General features: G+C 44.1%; 1 protein-coding gene across 3 annotated transcripts; it reads left to right on the top strand.

Moving 5' to 3' along the window:
• The first annotated feature begins 160 nt into the window (after positions 1-160).
• Positions 161-22,415, top strand: NPHP1 (nephrocystin 1). Of its 3 annotated transcripts, XM_075413647.1 has the most exons (21): positions 161-243; positions 341-405; positions 907-967; positions 1,389-1,525; positions 1,974-2,178; positions 2,482-2,583; positions 3,430-3,521; positions 3,982-4,024; positions 4,557-4,641; positions 5,278-5,372; positions 6,031-6,159; positions 7,329-7,403; positions 8,128-8,238; positions 9,962-10,044; positions 11,353-11,429; positions 12,292-12,388; positions 12,784-12,896; positions 15,314-15,387; positions 16,032-16,076; positions 21,842-21,970; positions 22,326-22,415. In XM_075413647.1, exons 1-21 carry the CDS (start codon positions 175-177, stop codon positions 22,386-22,388), a joined length of 1,950 nt encoding a protein of 649 aa, XP_075269762.1. In that variant the 5' UTR covers positions 161-174; the 3' UTR covers positions 22,389-22,415. The 3 variants fall into 3 exon arrangements, with proteins under 3 accessions (XP_075269762.1, XP_075269761.1, XP_009929597.1); XM_075413646.1 differs by lacking the exons at positions 21,842-21,970; positions 22,326-22,415 and adding an exon at positions 17,844-18,122; XM_009931295.2 differs by lacking the exons at positions 161-243; positions 341-405; positions 907-967; ... (14 more) ...; positions 15,314-15,387; positions 16,032-16,076 and adding exons at positions 19,876-20,226; positions 21,332-21,499.
• Positions 22,416-22,514: the final 99 nt, after the last annotated feature.

Raw genomic sequence — 22,514 nt, 5'->3', positions numbered from 1 at the left:
CGCAGCCCAAGGCGGGGTGCGGCGGGCCGGCCCGGCCCGGCCTCGGCTATCCCCGGCGGGCGGAGGCCGCGCGGCCCCCGCTTCCACCTCGGGCCCGCTGCGCCCACAGCTCCCGGCGTGCCGCGCGCCCCGGAAGTGACGGCATGGCGCCGCGCCGCCCGTTGCCTAGCGACCATGCCGGGACGGCGGGCGCGCGGCCCGCTGCAGCGGCTGCAGCGGCGGAGCCGGGAGCTGCAGTCCCAGGTAACCGGGGCGGGCGGCCCGGCCCGGGGCGCGGCTCGGCTCGGCTCGGCTCCGCCCCGCCCCGCCGGCGGCTGACGGCGCTTGTCCTGTGTTGCAGGTGGAGGCCCTGCGGGCGGAGAGCGCGGCTGCGGCCCCCGGGCAGCGGGAGGCCCTTTCGCAGAGGTGAGGCGCCGCCCGAGGGGTCCCCGGCCCCTGCCCACAGCCTGCCCCCCGCTTTTAGCCGTAGCGACGCTCCGAGACCCGGAGCTGCGTGGCGGGAAGAACCGTCTCGTGACTGCCCGGAGCGAAGCCCCGGGCAGACTGGTTCCGTTCCCCGTCGCCTTCGCGTCGGAGGAAGGAGCAGGCGATACCCTGCCCAACGTCCCGGTTTTCTCCCAACCGTACGGATCTCGTCCCTGCCCCTTCCCACTCGCCCGTTTCCCGGGCAGAAGCAACAGGGTAGCCGCTTCCCAGTCCACAAGGGCTGAGGCAGTTTTAAGCGGGAAGTTGCACATCGCAGGTAACGATCAGCTAAGCTGCAGTGTGGGCTTGTGGTGGTGTTTGCCGAGCTGTAGCACGCAGAGCGTCTGAGTTTGCGCGTTTCAGTAAGCGTGCAGTGATTTGGGTCACCCCCCCATCGGTCAGAATCTTAAGAAAATGCTGTCTGTCTTGCTTTCAATGCAGATGTATGCAGCTGAAGAAATTGGTGGATGAGAATACAAACGCTCTTCATGATTTGAAAAAAGTAAGCATGGGGACAAATTTGTTAATGGTTTTCTCCAAAATGCATCAGAGCGAGTGTTTCGAGAACACCAGCCTCCTTGGATTTTAGATGCCTCGGGAGCACTGCACAACCCCCGGATGGCACCTCTGAGATCCGGTCATATTATTTAAAAGCATGTTTTTAATGCTTTTTCGTGTACAAGTTCTGCACTTGAAATATTATCAACCCAACACTTTATATTGCAAGTGGAGAGTGCAGATTTCAAATTCAACAAGAAATTTCATCTTGGCAGGGTAAAAGGGCAAGAAAGATGTCACTGAACAGGGAGTGGCAGCAGCCTAGGAAGGTGAAAGCTCACAAGATATGTGGAAAATGAACTTTATAGGGAAACTTTAACTTTGTTTTGATTCTTTGAGCAATTTGTTGTGTTATTCTTTCTCAGGCTGATGAGCCTGCGCCTGTGGGGAATTATAATCAGAGGAAAGAAGAAGAAGAAAAGCTATTGCTAAAACTCTCTCAGCAGCTGCAGAAACTTGTTCTTGTCTTGGATAAGGATAACGCGACTACAAATTACGCAGTGTAAGTAGCTCAAACAAATAAATACAATCTGCACTTCCATGGAATTGTACATGCAGGGCTGGAAGGGACCCTGAAGAATTGGTAGCTCATCCCCTTTCTTATCTTAACACACAGTTAAAAAAGAAGTGCTGATGAGCCACCTCTTATGGGGCTTGTTTTCTTGATGCAGTCGAGAAGAGGACTCGCTGGAATTTTCTGAGAGTGTTCGTTAATGGCTGAAATATAATGTGGCTCTTGAGAGGATGCAGTGTGGTGTGTACGCTTAGGGAGGAAACACCACTGGGATTTTGATTTTTTTTCAGATCACAATAGAGAGTAAAACACAGGAGTAAAAATTCTGTGTCTGGATAATGACCCTGCAGAGAAGCCCATATTGCAAGGCTTTACAACAATTTCAAGAAGTTTTTTAACATAATAATAATTTAAAAGTTTTATTTATTTCGGGTAGAGATGAGGAACATCAGAAAGATCCTCAAACAGAAGATGAAAATGGAGAAGAGAGTGAGAGTGAAGATGAAGAAAGTAGCGAGGAAGAAGACAGTGAAGAAGCAGATGATGATGAGGAGGATAAATTGTTGGATGATCCAAATGTCAAAGAATGTATTGCAGTTGGAAACTTTAATGCACAGCAGGAAGGGGATCTCACATTTACGGTAAATATGTCTCTCTAAAAGTTTTTTGGGTGCAGATCATTCTGTATTAAGCAATAACTGTAAATCCTATGCTTCTGGGATTCAGCTGGTTGCTTGTGGGATTCAGGGATAAATGGCTTTTCCCACTGTACTTGGTGGAATCCAGTGTCCTTTTGACACCTTCTGTAGTGGCAGAGTCTGCCATGGTAGTCTGTGATCTCTGTTGTGGGAAAAATTAAGCTTTTGTGTTTTTTCAGTTGTGCCTGGAGCCATTTTGAAATATTTTGTTGTCTTTTGTCTCTGTCTCTCCTTCTAATGGCAAAGAAAGGTGAAGTCCTACTTATACACGATAAGAAGGCGGATGGCTGGTGGGTAGCGGAAAACTCAAAAGGGGAGAGAGGCCTCGTTCCTAGAACCTACCTTGTGGTTAGTGTGCTGCAACCTTCTTGTGTTCTAGTCTCACCTCTGTTATTTTATATACATTAATGATAATATAGCTGCATAAAATTGATCACAGTGCTTGCATGGGGACACACAGCAGTGTTTTTGCCAGTCATTTGGAAATAACACCATGTTTGTATACATGTGTATGGAGATAATTAGCGAAAGCAGTATTTTTGTGCCTTGTGAAGATGTGACATATACATGCAGAGAAGTTTCTTGAATATGAAAGTCATAATCTTCTCCCCTAAACTTCAGCTCTGAAGCTGCTGTAGACTAATTCAGGCTTTTCATAGTTGATGTGAAATGTGAGTCTGTGTAAATGTTGGGAGTATTTTCTAACTCAACATGGAAGAACCTTTTGAAAAATGGATTTTAAAGCTTTGTAACTCTTTTGGTTTTAATTTTTAGAGTTGCTTACACATGTTGATGTACTTATGCACATATATATCCCGTGTACAATTGGGGTGAACATTTAAACGTGGGTACACAGTTTGGATCGAGTGATTGGATCGAGCAGAGCTTTTCACAATGCAACTAACGAGCGTGTTGAGTAGCTAGCTTTTTACTTCATGATGCTGCTGTATTTCTCTTTAAAGAATCCGCTTTGTAAATGCATTCCTCTGCTTACTTGTAGGAATACTCCAGTCCCTTGCTGTAGCTGCAGAACTAAGGGCAGTGTTCTGCAGTTACAGTGCTCTGGAGTGATGCATCACAGACAAAAAATCTCCTCCCCTAAACTATTAATATGTGTTGTGGTTGGAGAAAGCATTTTTCAGAACAGAACGGTGAAGAAATCGAGCACTTTGCCATTTCATATCTGAATTACAGGTCCTTAATGAAGATGGCGAAAGCCAAGAGCAAAGCGAAGAACACATAGAAGTGGTGGATGAAACAGCAGATGGAACTGAAATTAAAAAAAGGTAAATGGAGTGATGTGAAAGCAAATAAGTATAAAATTATTATTCCTCCTCCTTAAATCTGACAGTACGTTTCTCACAGTGAGTGCACCTAACAAGGGTATTTGGTTCTTTGCATTTTTCTTTTCAGTACAGCAGTCACTTGCATTTTTTTTTTCCAGTTTGCACACTTTTACTTGAGTGGTTTGTTGGGGAGTTTTGCTTTGGTTTGCCACCTTTTTTTCTCCGCATCCCCCCTCCCTCATAAAGTCGAACAATGACTGGGTCATGTATCGAGTTATGTTCCAACTCATGAGACAGTCTAGCAATTAGTCTTAGTGGCTGTAAATATGTCATTATTAGTATCTCAGATAGATGTGGTTGTTAAGCTGTTGCTATTTGAAAACAAACCAATATTTGGTGTTTAAATATTTTGTCCACACGAGAATGATATAATATAAAAAATACATTGTTTTTCTTCCAGGACAGATTCTCACTGGAGGGCTGTAAGAAGAGCTGTCACAGAGGTAGGTGTATTTCTTACATAGCGACTTCATCGACCATAATGTTAATTATTTTGTACACGAGGTTTGCCTTTGTACAAACCGATGGTACAGACCATTGTTTTTAGTTAACATCTCTATTTTGTTCTTTGTAGTAAGAAATGCTACAAAAATGTTCTCTAATGCATTAGAAATAGGCTATAGCCCAGCCCATGTGTCTGAATAAAGACACAAATAAGATTTCTTTTGTTGTTTCGCCACAGTAGTACTATACCATTTCTTTTTCAAGGGTGTGATTTTGTTCTGTAACTGGCTGCTCTGCTGCTGCTTTGAAATGGAAGGGGGATTTAACAAAATGGGAGTCTGGCTGGGTTCATACATGAAGTGAAGTAAAAGTTCCTGAGGATGGGCCAAGCTAGCTTCAGATGAGAAGAGGCAACTCATGCCCCAGGTCTCTGATACTGGTTGTGTGGGACTTCTAAACTAGGATAGAAATAGCTGTTAAATAGCAGGAATGCTAATATCCTTTTTATCCTTTTTTTTTTTTTTGCAATAGAATGACACAGTAGAGGTACTAGCAACCATAGGAGTGGTTCCTGCGGGATTCCGCCTGTCCACACTGTTCCAGCTCTTAGAGGAAGGTAAGGTTTTCTCATAATAATTACAGTGCAGCATTCTCAAGTGTCTGTGGTGAGTTTCTTGTCCTGGTTACTAGCTTATTGGACTAAAGTCAATATTGCTTGATTATAATTAGGTAATCTGTAGAGGCTATTATTGACCCATCAAATAATGTATAAAAGGTTTTTTCTTCTTCTTCTATTAAGTTTTAATTTATCTGTGTGAAATCCTGTCTACATGGAGGCAATGACAAATTTCCTAATGATTTTAGAGATTTTTCTCTTCGGAAGACACCTATTGTTGACGCTGCAGAAAATGATGATTTTTTTTAATCCTGCCTTTTTCTCGGACATCTTTTGGAGTCTCTTCGCCAAGTATATTACACATTTCATATTTTCTTGGTCTTTTTGTTTAAAACTGTTTCAAGTCAATGGCTCTTTTTGTTCTGTGCTTCTGGGATGAAATACTGCAGAACAGTTACACATAGTAAAAGTACCCTTTTTAAAGGATGCTTGTAGAAGATACCTCCATAGTTTTGTTTGGACCTGTCAAAAATTTGAATGGACTTTAGCCATGTCTGAATTTTGGCTGTTGTTCCTTTTGTGCCAATAAAGATCATAAAACATAAATAAGAATTTAAAAAATTACTCTTGTTGTAGGCAATCAGTTTCGAGCAAGTTACTTTTTGAAGCCTGAACTTACTCCTTCACAGCTGGCTTTTAAAGACTTGGTGTGGAACTCTGAAAAAAATACTGTGAGTATTACTGGTAAGGAAGCTATGATGCTTTCGGTTTAAGAGAAGTGACAGGATCTGTAGATGTGAATTGCTAGCAGTATGTCATATCATTGGGTAAATATTGCTGTGAAACAGATGTTGGATTTTGATGTCAATCTAGACTCCTTAGGCAGTAGATGTTATCACATCCTACTCTCTAATATGCAAAAAATCAGTACAAGGTGTCATGTTGGTTGTCTTTGAAGAGTCATGTTTCATCTTAAGTTTGTGGGTTCCTTCCCTGCCTGGGTGAAGCAGATCTGTGTGGGTGACTAGTCTGAATTTTTAAACCATGAACTTCAGCTAGGCACTGTGAAATCGCCAGTTTCATTTGTCTTCTTTCATTTTGGCTGATGATTATGTCTTGATTTGCGCCATTTTTAGAGTATTTCTTTCTTCTCAAACTTTGATAGCACCTTCTATCTGTCATGCTGAAATATTTGTAGCAGTCTCCTTAGAAGAGAGCTAAAAGCTTATGAAGAAATTTTGCTGCTGCTGCTAATACTACACGAGCTTTGTGGTTAGAAGAATCCAATCTAGTGAACGCTACACTTGATCATCTCAGTAAATAAACACAAACTGGTACCACATGCAGGAGCCTGTAGATTTAATCCTTCTTCTGTTGTCTGTATTTCAGATCTATGCTAGACCAACTCGAGTATCCCTGGTTGTAACTTTATGTAGCTGTAAAATGATTCCTCTCCCGGGAGTCAGTATACAGGTTCTCAGTAGACATGTTCGACTCTGTCTATTTGATGGCAATCGGGTAAGTTTTTTTTGACTATCAAAAAAAGTCTTGATGAGGTGTGGATCTTTCAGGATCTTTTGCGCTCTGGTCCCTCTAGTAGCCAGATCCTCCAGTTCTCTCACTCAGAGAGAGAGAGAGACACACATATCTGCCTCCCATGCCGCTTAACTTACTCTCCGATTAGTCTGGCTTGATACTCGCCTGCGATCGCACGCTGACATACCCTTACTCTCTCACTTGCAGTCACCACAGACATGTAGGCCCCCAGTGACCTGTGTTCTGTCCGGTTGTTGGCACCTAGACATACACACATGTCTTCAGAATAGAGAGCCCATTCACCCAGAAAAATGGCTATAAATAGAGCTTAATGAGAAAACAGGACAGACAGCATTGATCAGGTCCTGGGCATGGCCAGACATGCGTACTTATCCCTCTGGTTTTCCACCCTTGTTACTCCAAAAAGCACCTTGATCCCTCCCTTTTTCTGCCTTTGGTTTCTTCCCTGAGCATCCCATAGTAAGTCACGTGCAGTCCCAAAACACTCCTCCCCTGCACACCAGTGTCTCGTACCCCAAAGCAGTAACCCCTTTCAGTCTGTAAGGCAATCCGGCCAGCCGCTCCTTTGACTCATTATGATGGGAGTCGCCCCTGGCCCCTGGGGCTGACAGCTTTCCTGGGCAGCCCTGGGAGGGGCTGGGGCAAGAGCTCCATTTCTCAGAGTCCATAATTTTGGTTCCCCCACCTGTCATTGTGCCTCTTTGCTCCTTTATGTTTGTGGAGATGAGCCTTTTCTGGGCTGATCTCTCTCCTGCGATGGGCCTGGGAATAGCTGGGTCAGGGTCTTACTGTATATATCGTCATATTTGTAGAGCAGCCTTTTATAACAGAATCTAACGCTGATGATCTGGCGGTTTTCTCCCTGCTGCACTGACCGCTCTTGGGGGCAAAGGGTCTATTACTGGTGTATACAAAACAAGGGTGGTTGTAAAGTGCTCTGTGGCTTCAGAGAAAACTTCTCTGTAGTCTTTAAACTGAAACCATCTGATAGAGTTGAAAAGCAAGTGTAATTTTATCTTTGTTGCGTGCAGAGTGTTGGGTTAATCTGGGATAATACTGCATTTTCTTAAAGCTGTATAGCTTTCCGGAAAAACTTGTCTTAGCTTTTTTCATCACTTATAATATTTTAGGTGCTGAGTAACATTCACACAGTGAGAGCTACGTGGCAACCTAAAAATCCTCAAACATGGACCTTTTCTCCAAGTGTAGGTATCTTGCTCAGGGAGTGACCAAGCCAGTAACTATCTGTTTACAGCATCTATTATTCTGGTATTTGTGTTGAAATAAAACGTACTGCAACAAAAATGAACAAGCAGAAGACAAAAGACTTGCTGAAGTGCATGAATTCAAACTTAACCAAGTGTTTTAGCAAAAACACTTTGGAGAAAAAAGTTGGGGGGAAGGAGAAGTAGCAGGGGCGACTGATGATCCACCAGTGGCACTGGTTACCTTGGAATCAGTATCAGGCACATGCTACATGGTGTTCACAGAGAAGGGAAGAGATGAGCTACTTTGCATGTGAGCTTTTGCTTTGATTTAATTAAAAAAAGAGCATATGCTTTGTCCCATGTTTCAAGTGCCATACAGGGCCACATTGGCAACAGTAGCGTTGTCATGTTTTACCCCAGCTGTTGCTGTGTTCTTGGAAGGAATTAAGTGCTTGTTGACATCTCAAGTTCTTTAGTAGCTTGTCCTCACACAAAAGATGTACTTGGGTAACACAGCTGTGTTTCATGTCAAGATAAAGAATAAGGGGAGCAAGGTTTCAACTGAAATTGGTTCTCCACTCATCATTTTCTTTTATATGCAGTGGGATTGGGTCTGAGCTCTTACATGAATGAGTGATATGTTCAATGGCCTTTAAATTTCAGATGTTTTTTTAATAGGTACATTTAATTTCACCCCCCCACACACCTCTCTCCGTATTAGGTAACGGGCATTTTACCCAGCTTGCTGGATGGTGACTGCTTCGTCAGGTCCAACTCTCTGTCTTCAGACATTGGTATATTATTTGAACTTGGCATCACGTATATTCGCAATGTAAGTGTGTAAAGTTGCAGTATAAATTGTTACCAGCACAGGTTGATAAAGTGAACTAGTTGTTCCATACTTGATGTTAAGCTGCAGTGCCCCAGCAGCTGTGAGATCCAAATGGAAATTAACTGAACTTTTTCTAGCTTATAGCTTATAAGATTGTCTTCCTTTTGGCTTCTGGGAGAGAGAAGAGAGATGTTGGCGTTTGGAACTTTTAGTTCTAGTCAATATTTAGAGAATAAAAGACTTTCTCACTAGTGGACATGAATGTACCTTTACTTACACTGCAATAATTTCTGTTAGTCTGCCAGAGATCCTATGTTATGTGACTGCAGAAGACCAATTCTCTCTTTGCTCCTGCATTGTTTTTCTATCTTTGTGATTTGTTTCAGACTACTGTGCTACATAGTTTGAAAACTAAAATTTTAACTGTTTAAATAGTATGGACACTGGTTTCTAGCTGTGATTGATACAGATATATGCTATCTATCTAGGATATGCTTCTGAAAAGTACAATGAGTAGTGACACAACAGATGGTAAAGCCTGAAAGAACTACAGTAATAGAAGGCGGATGCATGCAGGAGCATAACAAACACTAATATCTGGAGCATACCGTGGCTTTTCAGAACAGGTCGCCGTTCTGAAAGATCTCAGCCATTTTGTCTACAAGACTGACTTGAGTCTTGCTGCCTCTTTCTGAACACTTACATTATCATTATGGTTGCAGTCTTCCCCAGGTGAATCTTTGCAATCAAGTACAGCATGGCTGAAACATGGAAAGTGGGGTAATGACAACAGTTAGCAAGCAGGGTATTAAATGGTGGGCAACAGAATTTTGAAGACATGGATAGAAAAGTTACAAAGGAGACTGTTTTCTCTTACACTAACACCTGTATGAACTTCAGGTGCGAGAGCGCAGTGCCTGTGGAGATGTGGAGGAGAGTCAGGCTGATAGTGTGGTGGGGATGCAGAACTGTTGTGCAAGGAGAGAAGTAGAGTGTATGTCTGTAGGGAACTGGACTATGTGAGTCCTGGTAATGAACAGCACGTTCATAAGTGATGGTTCACAGAGACCTGGTGGAGCAGAACAGCCCTCCTCATGCTAACTGGAGAAGTCAAGATGATGCAAAGTTGTCTGCTGCTGCTTACAGAGTAAGTTTAAACGAAGGCTGGAGTGTTTACAAGCTCCTGCCTGTTATTAGTGCTTTTGGGGTCTCGAAACGAATGGCCTGGCACACAGGATCAGTTCCCTTTCCCAGGTACTGTCTCTGGTATTGTGAATAAAGCCTTCCCATGCACAGGGTCGCTGCCTTGGGAACTGTTGACTCTGGAATCAGATGGGTGAATCCTCTGGGTAGTTTTTTTTCCCTCCTCCTTTCTGTCCTGCATTCTTTAGAGCATCAGTGCAGCTTTGGGTTTTTTTTACCTTTATCTGTGAATTTCTTCTTTTTCAGGAGCTTGATATGCTTAGGTTTCCCTTAAATGTGTATGTCTTGGCTTAATAAATCCTCGTCTCTTAAATATGTTAATGGGCGATCATCTTCAGCGTAACTGTGTGTTCTGCTTGGTAAAACATCTTTAAACACCTGCAAATATGGCATAGTCAGTATTTGTGTAGCACAAACATGGGGCTTTTACCATTCTTATGTGATTATTTTAAATAATTGTAGTTCAGTTACTCATTCGGGTTTAGCTGCTGAAGTTATTTATGTTTCTCTTTTTTTCTAGTCAACAGGAGAAAGAGGGGAGCTAAGCTGTGGCTGGGCATTTTTGAAACTTTTTACTTCTAATGGAATGCCTGTTCCTTCCAAGTAAGCTTATTATGTTTTCCTTCTCTCTCCCTCTTTTTCTGTATTTATATATCTATGTATATACATGTGTTTTAGGCTAGCAGTAAAGTTTATATTTCATACTTACACACTGATAGGGGCAGGTGTAATCCAGACTAAAGTGCAGGTTGTACCGGGTCTTTCAGTGAGAATGCTGGTCCTGCTTCTGCACCCAGGGTATGGTCTACTGCGTTTGTGTGGGAAAAGTGCTTCCTGGACCCAGCGTTCAGGTTTGAAATGTTGCAAGTGAATATGTGTTTAAAAATATTCTTCAGTGGAGTTTTAAAACTATGGAAACGTCTGAGTTAATAGGGAGTTATTTAGAGTTCTGTTTGTACAAAATAGAATCACTACATAAACTGAAGGTGATAATGTACTTTTTAATTCCGGCCTCTTCTTTATGTGCACTTTGCTGTATATCCCGTTGCCATATGAAAATTAGGAGATTGGTTTCTAAGACTTGGAAGCAGGTAAGAGTTGATGTGAATGAATCTCTTGCCGTTCACTTGGAGAGTGTAAATAAGCTTGTATTTTGCAGCTGATTTATGATCAGTTGATGGGCCAAGCAATCCTAAAGAATAATAAAATGTACACAATTCTATTTTATTAAATGTAGGAAAGCTTTCTGTTGATTTACAGAAATGATTGGAGACTTGCAGTTGTTGATTTTTACCAAAATACATATAGATATACATGTGTATTCCGAATATATTCGGATTACAGTGGGGAAAAAAAAAACCCACAGGAGACTTCTACTGTTGTATAAGCCTCTGACTTTCTTCTAAATCTCATCTGTAACATTGTTTTTCTATTCTGTTAAGTTAAACATGGTACCCGGAGAGTGAAATTGCATGCTTGCTTCAACAGTGACTTACTCTTGACAGAACCGGGATTGTATTATTCTTCAACATTTTAAATCTTCCATATCTAAGAATCTTTGATACTTAAGCCATGACTCCTCAAAAATTAAAAAATTAAAACTCATTTTAATGACACAATTGCTAAATTTCATATAAGAAAAATATTGGAGTCGTGGAAAAGAATCAGTGTTGCTAATTACTTTTAAAATAACTAACTAGTTTTCTCATATAATACAAGTTTCAGATTTATCATTTGAGTTTTGGTTACTTAGTAGTTAGGTGTAGTCATTTCATATAAAATACGAGTCATAACCTCAAGCACCATGTCAGTTTTTCAGTTGAGACAGCAGGTTTGTTTCTTTTGCAGAGAGCGATTTTGCTGTTCTCGCATATCCTTACATCTTTTAACTATGCTGCTCTGCTTTCACAGGATGTATGAGCTGCTATTAAATGGTGGTACTCCCTGTGAGAGAGGCATTGAGGTTGACCCATCAATGTCAAGAAGAGGTGTGGTTTCTCATAAACATTATATAAATAACATGATACAACAAATGCTATACCTATTTCACAACATGCAGTGCTCAGCCGGGACGCTCATTAGAGTGCAGTCACCACAGCCTGGTTTTGGGTTGTGTGTTCTCATTTTGCATAAGAGAGGGTTGATTGTTAGGGCTGGTGGGATTCAGAACTATCTGGCAGTGCTAATGTTTCTGTGACTTCCAGTGTTCGCAGGTTGGGAATTATTTCTGATAAATGTATTCAATTATTTCTTTTAACTGCACTTAACACTTCTTGGCTATGGGGTAATGGTACAAGGCTCAGCAGTAACGCTGGTCTGAAGAGTTCCCAGGCCAGGCTGTTAATTCCTGTATCATTGATACCATGTCACTTATGTACAAGTTGCACATGTGCGTAAATATGCTACAGAACATCTGTACTGGTTCTTCCCTGTGGGGTTGAACAACGCCTCACTGAGAGTTGGTTCAGACAATGGACCACTTGTGTTTTAAATAAGGGCAGCCATGGTTTTCCTCTGGAAGCTGTAATAATATCCATTTGCCAGTGACACATGCTGCAAGCTATAGAAGGTCTTCACCTTTTGGCTTTGGATACATCCTCCACTCCACACACATTATGAATCCGCTGTCCTAGAGAGAGGTAATAGCTTATGTTAGACCAAATGTTGATGTAGCTGATATGTTGATATCTTTTCAGACATTCAGTTCTTCCTGGGTTTTAGACCATCCTTAAACCATTATAGTTTTAGCAAAACATCTCTTGCCAAATTTAAATGTCCATTATTTTAATATAATCCTTAATGTTCTTTCAAAATGATGGATTTCACATTGGGTGTTTACTTCTTATGCAGGCAGTGGTGTTTTTCATCAGTTTATAACACTCAAGAAGCAGCCTGTGCTTGTAGTGAAACTGAGGTCATTAAGTACACAGTCAAAAGACGTCCTGAAGTAAGTATTTGTGTGTGCTGCCGTAAAATGAAAAAGTATTTCAGATATCCTAGAAAGGTCCCAGAGATCTAAAGTGTACCCCTTCCCTGGAACACCAGCTATGCAAAAATCTGAGGGTCACGTCACCCGCATGTTTGGCACTTAGAGCTATTTTGTTGAAAACAAACAAAAAGTCTTTACATTTAGGTAAGATTGAAAACTGCAACAGCAGGAGTCTGGCTGTTACAGATGCAGCAATGTGCACCTTCAAAAGTTGTGACAGAGTCAGGGAGATGCCAATATGAGCTAATAATAATCTCCATGAAACTGACTGCTCTCATGTTTTGGTGAACAATACTTTGTAGGTGCAGTTTTTAATAAAAATCTCAACTGCATGTTCTTTCTTTTCCCAATAGTTTGCTACCAGAAACGTTAATTGGTAGTATGTGCTACATCCATCTCTTGATATTTTATCGACAAATACTTGGTGATGCACTCCTGAAAGACAGAATAAGCATGCAAAGCACAGGTAAGAATTGCTGTTGTGGAGAAGAGCTCAGTAATGGAGAGCGTGTTGGAGAAAGATCAGGTTCATAAAGAGAATTACTCTCTCCAAAGTCTCCCTTTGGCAAGAGAAAGCAGGGGTCTGCGGGAACAACTCTCACTGATACGGGGCACTCATAGAATTTTGTTCCCTGGTAGCGCTGGCATTGACTGACCATCGCACAAGGTTAGGAAGTCACGCTCCCTGTGTAGAGGGTTTCAGGGTTTGAACTTTCAGTTGGCAGAAGTGGTTGGGACAAACAGAAAGCTGTTGTCCCTGTTTATAAAAGAGAACAGCCTCTTGCTGTGAATACCACCGATCGGTGTGTTTGCATTTCAAACTAGTAATATTTCAGCTTGCTTCTAATGTGTTGCACTGTTTGACATTGGTTCGCATCGCAGTGCAAAAATCACAAGACTAGTTTTGTTTTCTGTGAAGTATGAATTAAGCGCTTTCAGTGAAATTCTCATTTAAGAAAAAAGCCTGTGTGGAGAGGCAAAGGGTTATTTATAAATAAATAAATAAACAAAAGCAAATAAAGGTAAAGGATTACTGGGAAGAGAAATGTTTCCTTTTCACCACCCATGCGATGAGAGATTACACATGCATACAGGTTTACTCACTCATTTCTAGTGTATGCATGTTCTTGTGAGTTATAGAAGAGATTAGACAGATGTTTTTATCATTGAGGCTAGGTCATCCTCTCTTTTTTTTTTTTTTTTAATTATTATTTACTTATTGGCCAATGCGGCAGGGAGAGACAGAAGTGGAAGAGTTCTGGTTTTAGAACTCAGTGTCTTGGTATGGTTGGAACTCTGTATCTTATTCCTTCCACATCTTTCCTTCAACAGAACTGTAATAGTTTATAGTCTCCATTTTAAAATCACATTTGAAATATGCAAAACTTACATTTCTTAACTGTAATACAGATGAATTTATATTGGTACTGGAAAGTGGAGTTTTTGTGCTTTCTCCTCTGTCTCTTCTCCAGACTGAATTATGTATCCTGTGTTCCTATGGCAAATAAATCTGCTTGTGCACTTGCTAACATTTTTGACTTACAATCTTTAGCCATACTCGGGCATCTGAATTACAGGTTCATCTTTCAAAGGTGCTCAGCACTTAACTCTCTTTCTGATTTTCTTGAACTTTAATTCTATTCTGAGCATACTGATTTCAGTATCTGAAAGTCAGACCCTTTAATAAATTAATGCTTTGTTAAATAAACTTATCAGAAGCTGAAATGCTTAGTTTTTAAAGGCCAGTTGAGTACTGCCACACTTACTTGATTTGATCTTTGTAATTTAGGACAATAGATCAGGCTGATGACCTTTCCTGGAGGTTAAACTGCAACCATTTGGATTCAGACTTCATTTGAAATTGTTTAAAGGCTTTACCCTGGCATTTCAGCAGTTGTTCTGGTAGCTATTTTCTTCTTTTTTTCTGATGTAGCAAAAGAAGATTTCTCTTATTTCAAAATCAACTATCACTTCAGAAATACGCAACTTAAAATGTGTGTTATATCACAAAAGTAATCAGTTCTGGCTTGCTTCCGTGGAATGTTTTGTTATTAGTAAGTGGTTAGTGTCTACTAAACTTTCCATTAACTTCAGCATGAAGAAACAACAGCGTACATTAAATATTTAAAATCACAAGAGAAAGAAAACAGTGCAGCCAAACTTCCTCTGTATGTCACTTGTTGCACTCCTGTAATCTTATCCACAATCTCATTAACTGAAATAATGACAGGACCCCTGCGCTCCTGGGGCTCAAGATTTGCTGTGCTTTGTAACAGAGACCTTTGATGCCTGCCAGTGACGGGGAGGCAGCTCTGCCCTGCCTGGTTTTGATACAGCTGGCCTGTTCAGAGATAACAGGAGACCCAGCTATTACCCAGTAGCTAACCTGAAAGGCACAGGGGAGACCGATGCAGTTTGATGATGTGCCCCACATGGTAATTTTACTGTGCCACTTGTTACCCGGTTACCTTAAAATCGCACACAACATAAACCATATTAAGGTAGAACAGAAGTGTGTTTATTCATAACATCCAAACCAGGCAGCACAATTTCAGATGTTTACAAAAAAGGCAGGTGCAGAAATGGGCAAAACCACCTGAATCTACGCCTAGGTTAAATCAGTGATGTTTTTTGCTTGCTGACTTCTCCTAATAAACCAGCAATTATGTTTTGTGTGTCTCTCAGGTTGTCTCAGTCATGCAGAGTTTGCTACAGTCAGAGAATGCAGTTGTTAGAGAGCTCTTCTACTTTCCCTGCTGCTCTGGAGTACTATTACATCTAATTTTCCCTTTCAAATATTCTGAAGGGAGGGAATACGTTGAATACCTTGATAACCGTCCTGTTTCTCCCTTAGCCTTGAATGTGTGTGTTTTTCTGTTTCAGAATTAATCTGTAATCCTATTTTAGCAACTTTCCCTCAAGTCATGGATCAACCAGATCTGATGGATGCACTTAGGGTATGTTATCTACATAGCGTTCGATTACATCTGATGTGTCAGGATTTCCAGATAGTTTGCAAAATTTGAGCTTTTTTAATCCTGTGAAAAGAGAAATGGAAAAGTCAAACAGAGAAGTTATAACAGTTTCAAGTACGTGCAGATCTCTTGTGTCTTAGTGCCTTCAAAACTGCAAGAGAACTCTTGAGTACATGCAGAAGGGATGCAAAGACATAAATGGTCTAGTCTGAGTGCTGCTAGCCATGTAGCCACAGCAAGAGTGCGCTCAGGTGGATTAGCTGCCTGGATGTTTGTCTGGCTTCTAGGACAGCGCTGCCTTCATGACAGGTGGGAGCTGACTTCGCTTGTGACTGGCAGGACAGTGCCTACCGTATTTACACTGCAGTCCCTCGCAGGTGTCCTAGTACCAGACAACAACAGTTGAGTTATTTCTGCCTGAAGGACACTACTGTTAGAAGCTGTCAGCCTTTGGGGTTGGGCTGTATTTCTCCACGCACAAGGGAGGAATGGGGAGTGTGAGAAAAGTGGGACTGCAACAGGAGCTTAAACTACTGCGGGATTGCTGCGAGATTTTTGTAGCTAAAAATGGAATTGCTTTAGATCTCCACGATTGCAGTCTGATTTTACATTTCATTTCGTTTTAGAGTGCTTGGGCAGATAGAGAAAGAACACTGAAGAGGTCTGAGAAGGTAATAAATTACAGGGTTTTTTCCGACATATATTCCATCTAATTCAAACTAGAAGCTTTCTGTCAGTGTTATTGATAGTTGACTTTTCCTCTGACCATACATTTATTTAGAAAATGTAGATACACTAAATGCAGTTCTTAACATTTCTTAGCTGTGTTTATAACAGTAGACTAGGAGAAGGAGTATGAAATTAACTTGTAACTTTTTATCTCAATGGTTGTAAATGGTTGTTAGTGGGAAAGCTGTTATAGGTTCATACCCAACGTGTGGCTCCCTTTCATGATGTGCTTGCAATATTTGACCAGTAAAAGCTTTCCACTGGTACAAAAGGGGCTGTGTACATCCACAAAATAATCTTTCCTCCTCCAGCCTCTGAGTTTTAGCCTTCCCACAGTCTGCCTGGAAAAATGCCCTTCTGCACATCTCCCTACCTCAGACAGTTGTAATCTCCCATTTTGGCATGTAGACAGCTGGAGAACTGAATTGGCCATGTCACCAGGCTTACCTGTGCTTTGTCCTACCTCCTGTCCTCTGGACAGAGAGAAGCTGTAGGTAACTGAATGAGAAAGGCACTGGCTCTTGATCCAAGACACTTCACTTGGGAGCAGTAGAAGGATATTTCATTCACGGTGCGTGCTACAGAAGGAGATCTCCCCGTTTACGCAAACAAAACAAAATGCTGTTGAGTCAGAACTGCTTTTTCAAGGCCTTTCATCCAAAATGAAAGCCGATCTGCTCGAAGAATTAGTAACTCCTTGGTGTCCCAGAACTATCCAGTTTTACCTGATTTGTCATGTGCCCCTCCCATGGTAGGATTGCTGCCTGGTGAATTCTTACTCCTTCTTGCATGGTTATACAATGCTTAGATGCTAAATCTCCTGCAGAGACGTGAGCTGTTCAATGCCAGTCATGGCACTCACGTTTCCGGAACATTTCTGGAAGAGTCTCAGTGATAGGAGTTTCCCAGGAGGCAGCGCCCTGCGTGTGTCCTTCCTGCAGGAAGGGGTTTTCTAGTGTGCGTGTGAAAAATGAGGCACACAAATCTCATCAAGTGGTCGGGATCTTTCAGTGTTTGATAATTGACCAGGCTGATTCTTAGTCTCTGGGTGTTGCAGACTGGTCTTTACAGGGGAGGGCATAATTCTTGCCACATGAAGAATGTCCTGTCAAAGTGTGAAATAACAGTACGTACGGTGTGGCCTTGCCTCCTGCTTGGAGCCACGTGCTGCGAGGAGCGTGGGATTGTTGCACCTCTCCACCTAGGGCAGTAGAGAAACGAGGGGAGTTTGGCCTTCTAACGCAGGGAGGATGTGGCTCTCCCCTGGCAGCCATGGCAGTCTCAGTCTGTACCTGCAGAGGCTGGGGGGAACGGTTGTCACACACCGGTGTTTTTAGGAAGAAATATAAATACCCCATGAGCAAAGGGCTCTCAGTGACTGTTGTGCAGATTGCTGTTGTGTGGTAACACTGGCAGGGTTTGGCTGTGTATGGCTGCTTTCTGTCGTTTGGAGTTTCTGCGGGTTGGAGAGCAGATTTGTTGATCTATAGTTCATACAGTGCATAGTTCTTGGTGGAGAGTTTGAGGCTTATCCGAGCTAACTGATGTTTGTTTAGGAAGGTGGAATCTCTTCCCGTTGTTAACCTGGCAACTGGGCATTAGCTGAATGTTTTCTTGTCTGTTTCTCTCCTGTGTACAATACTTCTGGAGAAGTGCTTGGCAACACCGTGTATTTGCATTGAAGTATTTTCAAATACTCTTCTCTGCAGAGAGATCAAGAATTTCTGAAGTCTCTGTTTGTCCTGGTGTACCACGACTCTGTCTTCCCTCTCCTCCAGTCCACTTTGCTCCCTGACTACAAGTGGGCTGAGGAAGAGTCTGAAGCATCTCGCTGGAAGGTGATTGCTGACTTTTTGAAAAAAAGCCGAGAGAATGATGGTGCACTTCAGTATCTGCTGTCATCAGAAAATACTCACAAAGCCTTTGATATCTCAGAGCTGGCTTACGATTTCTTAGGAGAAGTGAGGAAAAACAATCCTGGAGTATGAATGGATTGTAGAAGAACAACACGGGCTATGTAAGAACAGGGTATCAATATAAATAAATTTTTAAAGAAAGAAACTGTGTACTATCTGAATGGTAATGAGCATTTTAACATATTTAACATTTTGAGAGACTAAAATTATTTATCAGTTTAACTAATAGAAATATATGTTAAATTTTCCCCTTTGCAATGTTAGTCAAGACTATGATTGTCTGTACATGTACTTGTTGTAGCCATGTCGAGTGTCGTATTTTGCCTAAGCTGAGCAAATGCTGAGGCAGCAATTTTCTCCTCTCATGCAGCTTCCAATTAATTTCCAGTTTTGTTTTAATCAGGGTGAACAAAAGACTCTTTTTCCCAGTACACCCCCCCCCCCCCCCCCCCCCCCCCCCCCCCCCCCCCCCCCCGGTAGACTGGTAACAGACAAGGAAGAGAGCAATGATCTTTAAGAATGCTGCTGAGCAAGGTCAGCCAGGTTAGGAAAAAAAAACATCATCTCTTGTCCAATCAGTGGACAGCAGGTTGCTCTGAATTTAGACTGTTTTACTGTCTCTTCCACACAGGAAAAGGTTGGGTCATTCATAGGAATGTTCTTGACCCACCTAATACAAATAAAAGCTGATGAGAATTCAGGGAATGCTGCATTTCCCGTGCATGGCTGTGCTGAACGGTAGCTGCCCTCTGTGCTGATTTTCTAGGGCAGGCTAGTGAGCTGCGGGGTATTCCTTGGGTGGACCAGGGTGTTCTTTTCCCTGAGCCGTGTGTAACCACAGGCTGTACGTGCTGCCCACTCCCAGTGGGAAGTTTTTAATCCAGCTTCTCTTTCGTGCTGGAGTGTCTGGATGCTTTCTGCATGGTGATAGGTACGTTGCCACCGGGTCCAAAGAGGTAGGCGGGTACCGAGTCGCATGTGGATTTAAGTCCAGGCCAGGCACTGATGTTGTCTGGTGTGACGTGCTTTAAAACAAGGTCTTTCACAGACCACAGCACACTGCATGGAGCCCGAAGCCAGCTCCCACTGAAAGCATGCGTAAACTGGAGCCTTCAGAAATGCTGCAAAGCACTTCCCCCGACCCTCAGCCTAGGAGGCACTCGGACAATAAGAAGCATCATGGATTTGATCTTTGCTCCGTATTGCACAAGAGCTTGGCACAGAAGCCAGATTCCTAGGGCATCACTTGGCTCTTCAAATGGAGAGATATGATATCTTACTAAGATATCCTCCTCCTCCTGCTGCCAAGTGTTGTTTGAGTTAGTGGAGTTCTTCTGTCCTCTCTAGGCCACAAGGCAGAGATGCCACCTTCAGCCTTTCGTCCCACCAGTTATCGGTGAGTTATGGGGTGAGGCAGAGTCCTCTGGAAAAAACAGTGTGTGCTTGTTGAATCCATAGCACATCTGCCAGGAGGTAGAAATCAAAGCTCTCCTGGTAGCTGTCCTTCAGACCTTTCCAGGCACTTAGGAGCATGTGGGCAAACCCTCCCATCTTTTACCAGGGTGTTGCGTTGGCTGTAAACAATGTTTGGCTGCAAGTTTTCAAAGGCTGGATGTGCCCAGTAGGTGTGGGGAAGTCTGACGTGAACACAGAGCAGAAACCTGAACAGAACAGGGAGGAGACAAAAACAGTGGCAGCAAAAATATTTCAGGCTTGAAAGTGTGCCAAGGACAAAAATTGATTGCAGGAAACATTTCTGGCCCATTGTGGTGCAGAATTTTCTTTTTCTTTCCCCTCTGGTTAAACACCTTGAATTGATCGTGTGGCAGTGGCGGGGCTGGGGTCCCATTGCTCTCCTGTCCCAGTGTTGGTGGCAGGGTGTGTGAAGCCAGCTGCAATAACCGGAGGGCTGCTGAGGGCTCCTTCAGCCGGAGGAAGTGGCGCAGTGCCAGCCTGGGCTGGTTTCTTGTGATTACGTCCCTGCGGGTGTGTCCGTTAAAACCCTGCACGGGAGCGGCACAGGCAAATGCAAGTGGAGCGAAGCCAGAGCGGTTGCAGCGTCAGCTGAGGAGACATGGCCTTGTCGTGTCCCCCCGCGGCCGCCACGCAGCCTGCCTTGCCCTCCGGAGTCGCCGTCTTCAAAACTGTCCCCTACCTGTTCATCCTACCGGAGATAGTGAGTATGCTGAGCTTTGCTGCGTTACAGCACCCCGCTGGTGGCTTGAGCAAATCTAAAAATCAGGGAGCAGCCCCCAAAACGACACCGAAGACAGCATTAATGGGACTTGTCTTTTCTTTTAGCTTATACTGAATGCATAAAGGTGGTTTTTGGAAGAGCTTGAGGATGAGATACACTCCAGCTCCATCCCAGAGCCCGCACGGGGGTTGTCGGCTGCCGTAGGGCGGGGAGGGGCTGATGGACTGCCGGTGCCTTTGGGGCAGAAGCAGCTCCAGTTACTGCATAGAAATTGCTTGAAAATCACAGGAATTTTGTTCTCTGAAGTCTTTCCAAGAACTTGAAGGAAACTGGGTGCCTTCTAAAGTGTGACATTCCATGCATCTTTCCATTGCTTCTGGGTCCAGAGGGCATCTGGTGGGCCTGGCTGAGATAACTGCTGGTGTACTTTGACACATGCCACAGCACGGGCGACCCACACCACCTACGCGCTCCATGGGCACAGTCGCTGTGGCTGGGCTGTGCTGTGAGCTGCCCGTGCCGACGGGCTCAGCTCCCCACTGCAAATCTGGGGGGTTTTCATCCACCAGAGCTGGAACGGCACAGGGCGGCGTGAGCTTGTCCAGATAACCCCGTGTGCTATTTGTACATGGTAAATATTTTAGGGGGATCCAGAGCGAGCGACTCACTCTGGGCTGGTGTGTGGAGTCAGGAGACTTCCTTGTGCCCTGATTTCAAGCCCAGGAGGTTAATGAGCGGGCAGGGCTGGGCTGACACGGCTGTTCACCTTTCCCAGATAAAAGCACGTGTTCTGGCTTCTCTGCCAGAGCCCTCCGGGTGAGATGTTTCCTCGCGTCGCACACAGCAGCAAACCTTTCCTTTTTGTAGGGAACGTTTTGAGGTATTTCCCAAGAGCGTTCAGGGAAATTTGTGCCAGGCTGTGGTGCTGCTGTCGTGCCGGGATGCTCCAGGAGGCTGGTCCATGCTGCCCAAAAATGTGGGGCTTCCAGCAGCTGCTGGGGCTGGCCAGGGAGGCAAGGAGGGACTCAAGGAGCAGGAGGAGCTTCCCTATCCCACGCTTATCAGAGGCACCTGTGTTTGGCAGTTTTGCGGGACCTGGGTGTGGATCCTCATCGCTGCTACCTCTGTCTCCTTCCCGCTGCTGCAGGGATGGGTGATGTATGTGTCCCTCAGCTCCTCCCTCATCTCCCTGCTGCTCCTCTTAAGCTACCTCTTCGGCTTTCACAAAAACAGCGAGAACTGGAAAGTGCTGGTAAGGAGGGGCGGGGACACTGGCAGATGTTGGCAGCAGCAGTGTGGGCACTGTGGCTGGTGATGGATTAGCCGGCCAGCTGCGGGCCTTCTGCAAACAACCGGCCCTTTCCTCCTGTTGCCTTGACTGGAAAGGCCGAGGGAGGCTGTGCGATGCTATGGGTGCTGTGTGGGCACAGGGGAGGGTTCGGTATGGTACAGGGGTTTGGTCCCAGCCTCTGTCTGGGCTGGTGTGTCCCATTAAAGCACTTGCACATGCAGAGGATGGACCTTGTCCTCGGGGTGAATCAGACAAGGACGGTCTTGGGCAGGCTTTGATCCTTGCCGCTCCCTTGCTTTGCAGGACAGTTTGTACCATGGCGCCACATCCATTCTGTACATGAGCGCTGCTGTCTTGCAGGCCAATGCAACCATCAGATCTGAGTCTGGCCCCAACTCGCCACTTTACTACCAGCTCAACAGCGCTGCATCGGTGAGTTGGTCCAGAAAACCCCAGGCAGGCCAGAGCCCCTGCAATTCCGCTCGGGGAGACGCAGGAGCAAATATTAAAGACACAGCAGAGCCGTCCCAAGACCATCAGTGTCACACTGGTCAGAGCTTCAGTTCATCTCTGTTGCATTGTGCAGCCAGTGTGGGCTTCTCAGGGTCCAGCAGCTCATGGACAGCCTTGCGTGGCTGCCTCCTGGGAAATGTGGGGGCTTTGTCCCTTCTATGAGACTGGAGAGAGCTCTGGGCTGGGAGGGTTCCCCAGGTGAAGAACACGCAGAGGAGATGGGGTTAGGATCTCCCAGATGACCCCAGCTTTTGCTCTTCTTCCTCTTGTGCAGTTCTTCGCCTTCGTCACGACCTTCCTGTATATCCTCCACGCCTTTAGCATCTACTACCAGTGAGCCCAGCAGTGACGGCTTTGCTTCTGGAGGATGAGGGCTTTCCCAGTGTGAGGGATGCAGCTGTCTTCCACCAAAGTGTCCCTGCCCTGTCCCTATCACCAACCTCACGAGGATGGCAGTTGCTTT

This window comes from Opisthocomus hoazin, chromosome 2 (genome assembly GCF_030867145.1).
Source record: "Opisthocomus hoazin isolate bOpiHoa1 chromosome 2, bOpiHoa1.hap1, whole genome shotgun sequence".
NCBI classification, from domain to species: Eukaryota; Metazoa; Chordata; class Aves; order Opisthocomiformes; family Opisthocomidae; genus Opisthocomus; species Opisthocomus hoazin.
The sequence above is the reverse complement of the archived record's forward strand: the minus strand, read 5'-3'. Positions and strand labels throughout refer to the sequence as shown.

What these genes read in the sequence shown, in the direction of transcription:
- NPHP1 (XM_075413646.1), top strand. Translation starts at nt 175, where the DNA reads ATGCCGGGACGGCGGGCGCGCGGCCCGCTGCAGCGGCTGCAGCGGCGG. An exon ending in CTCTTCATGATTTGAAAAAA is followed by an intron (nt 968 to 1,388) that starts GTAAGCATGGGG and finishes ATTCTTTCTCAG; the next exon opens with GCTGATGAGCCTGCGCCTGT. An exon ending in GCATCACGTATATTCGCAAT is followed by an intron (nt 8,239 to 9,961) that starts GTAAGTGTGTAA and finishes CTTTTTTTCTAG; the next exon opens with TCAACAGGAGAAAGAGGGGA.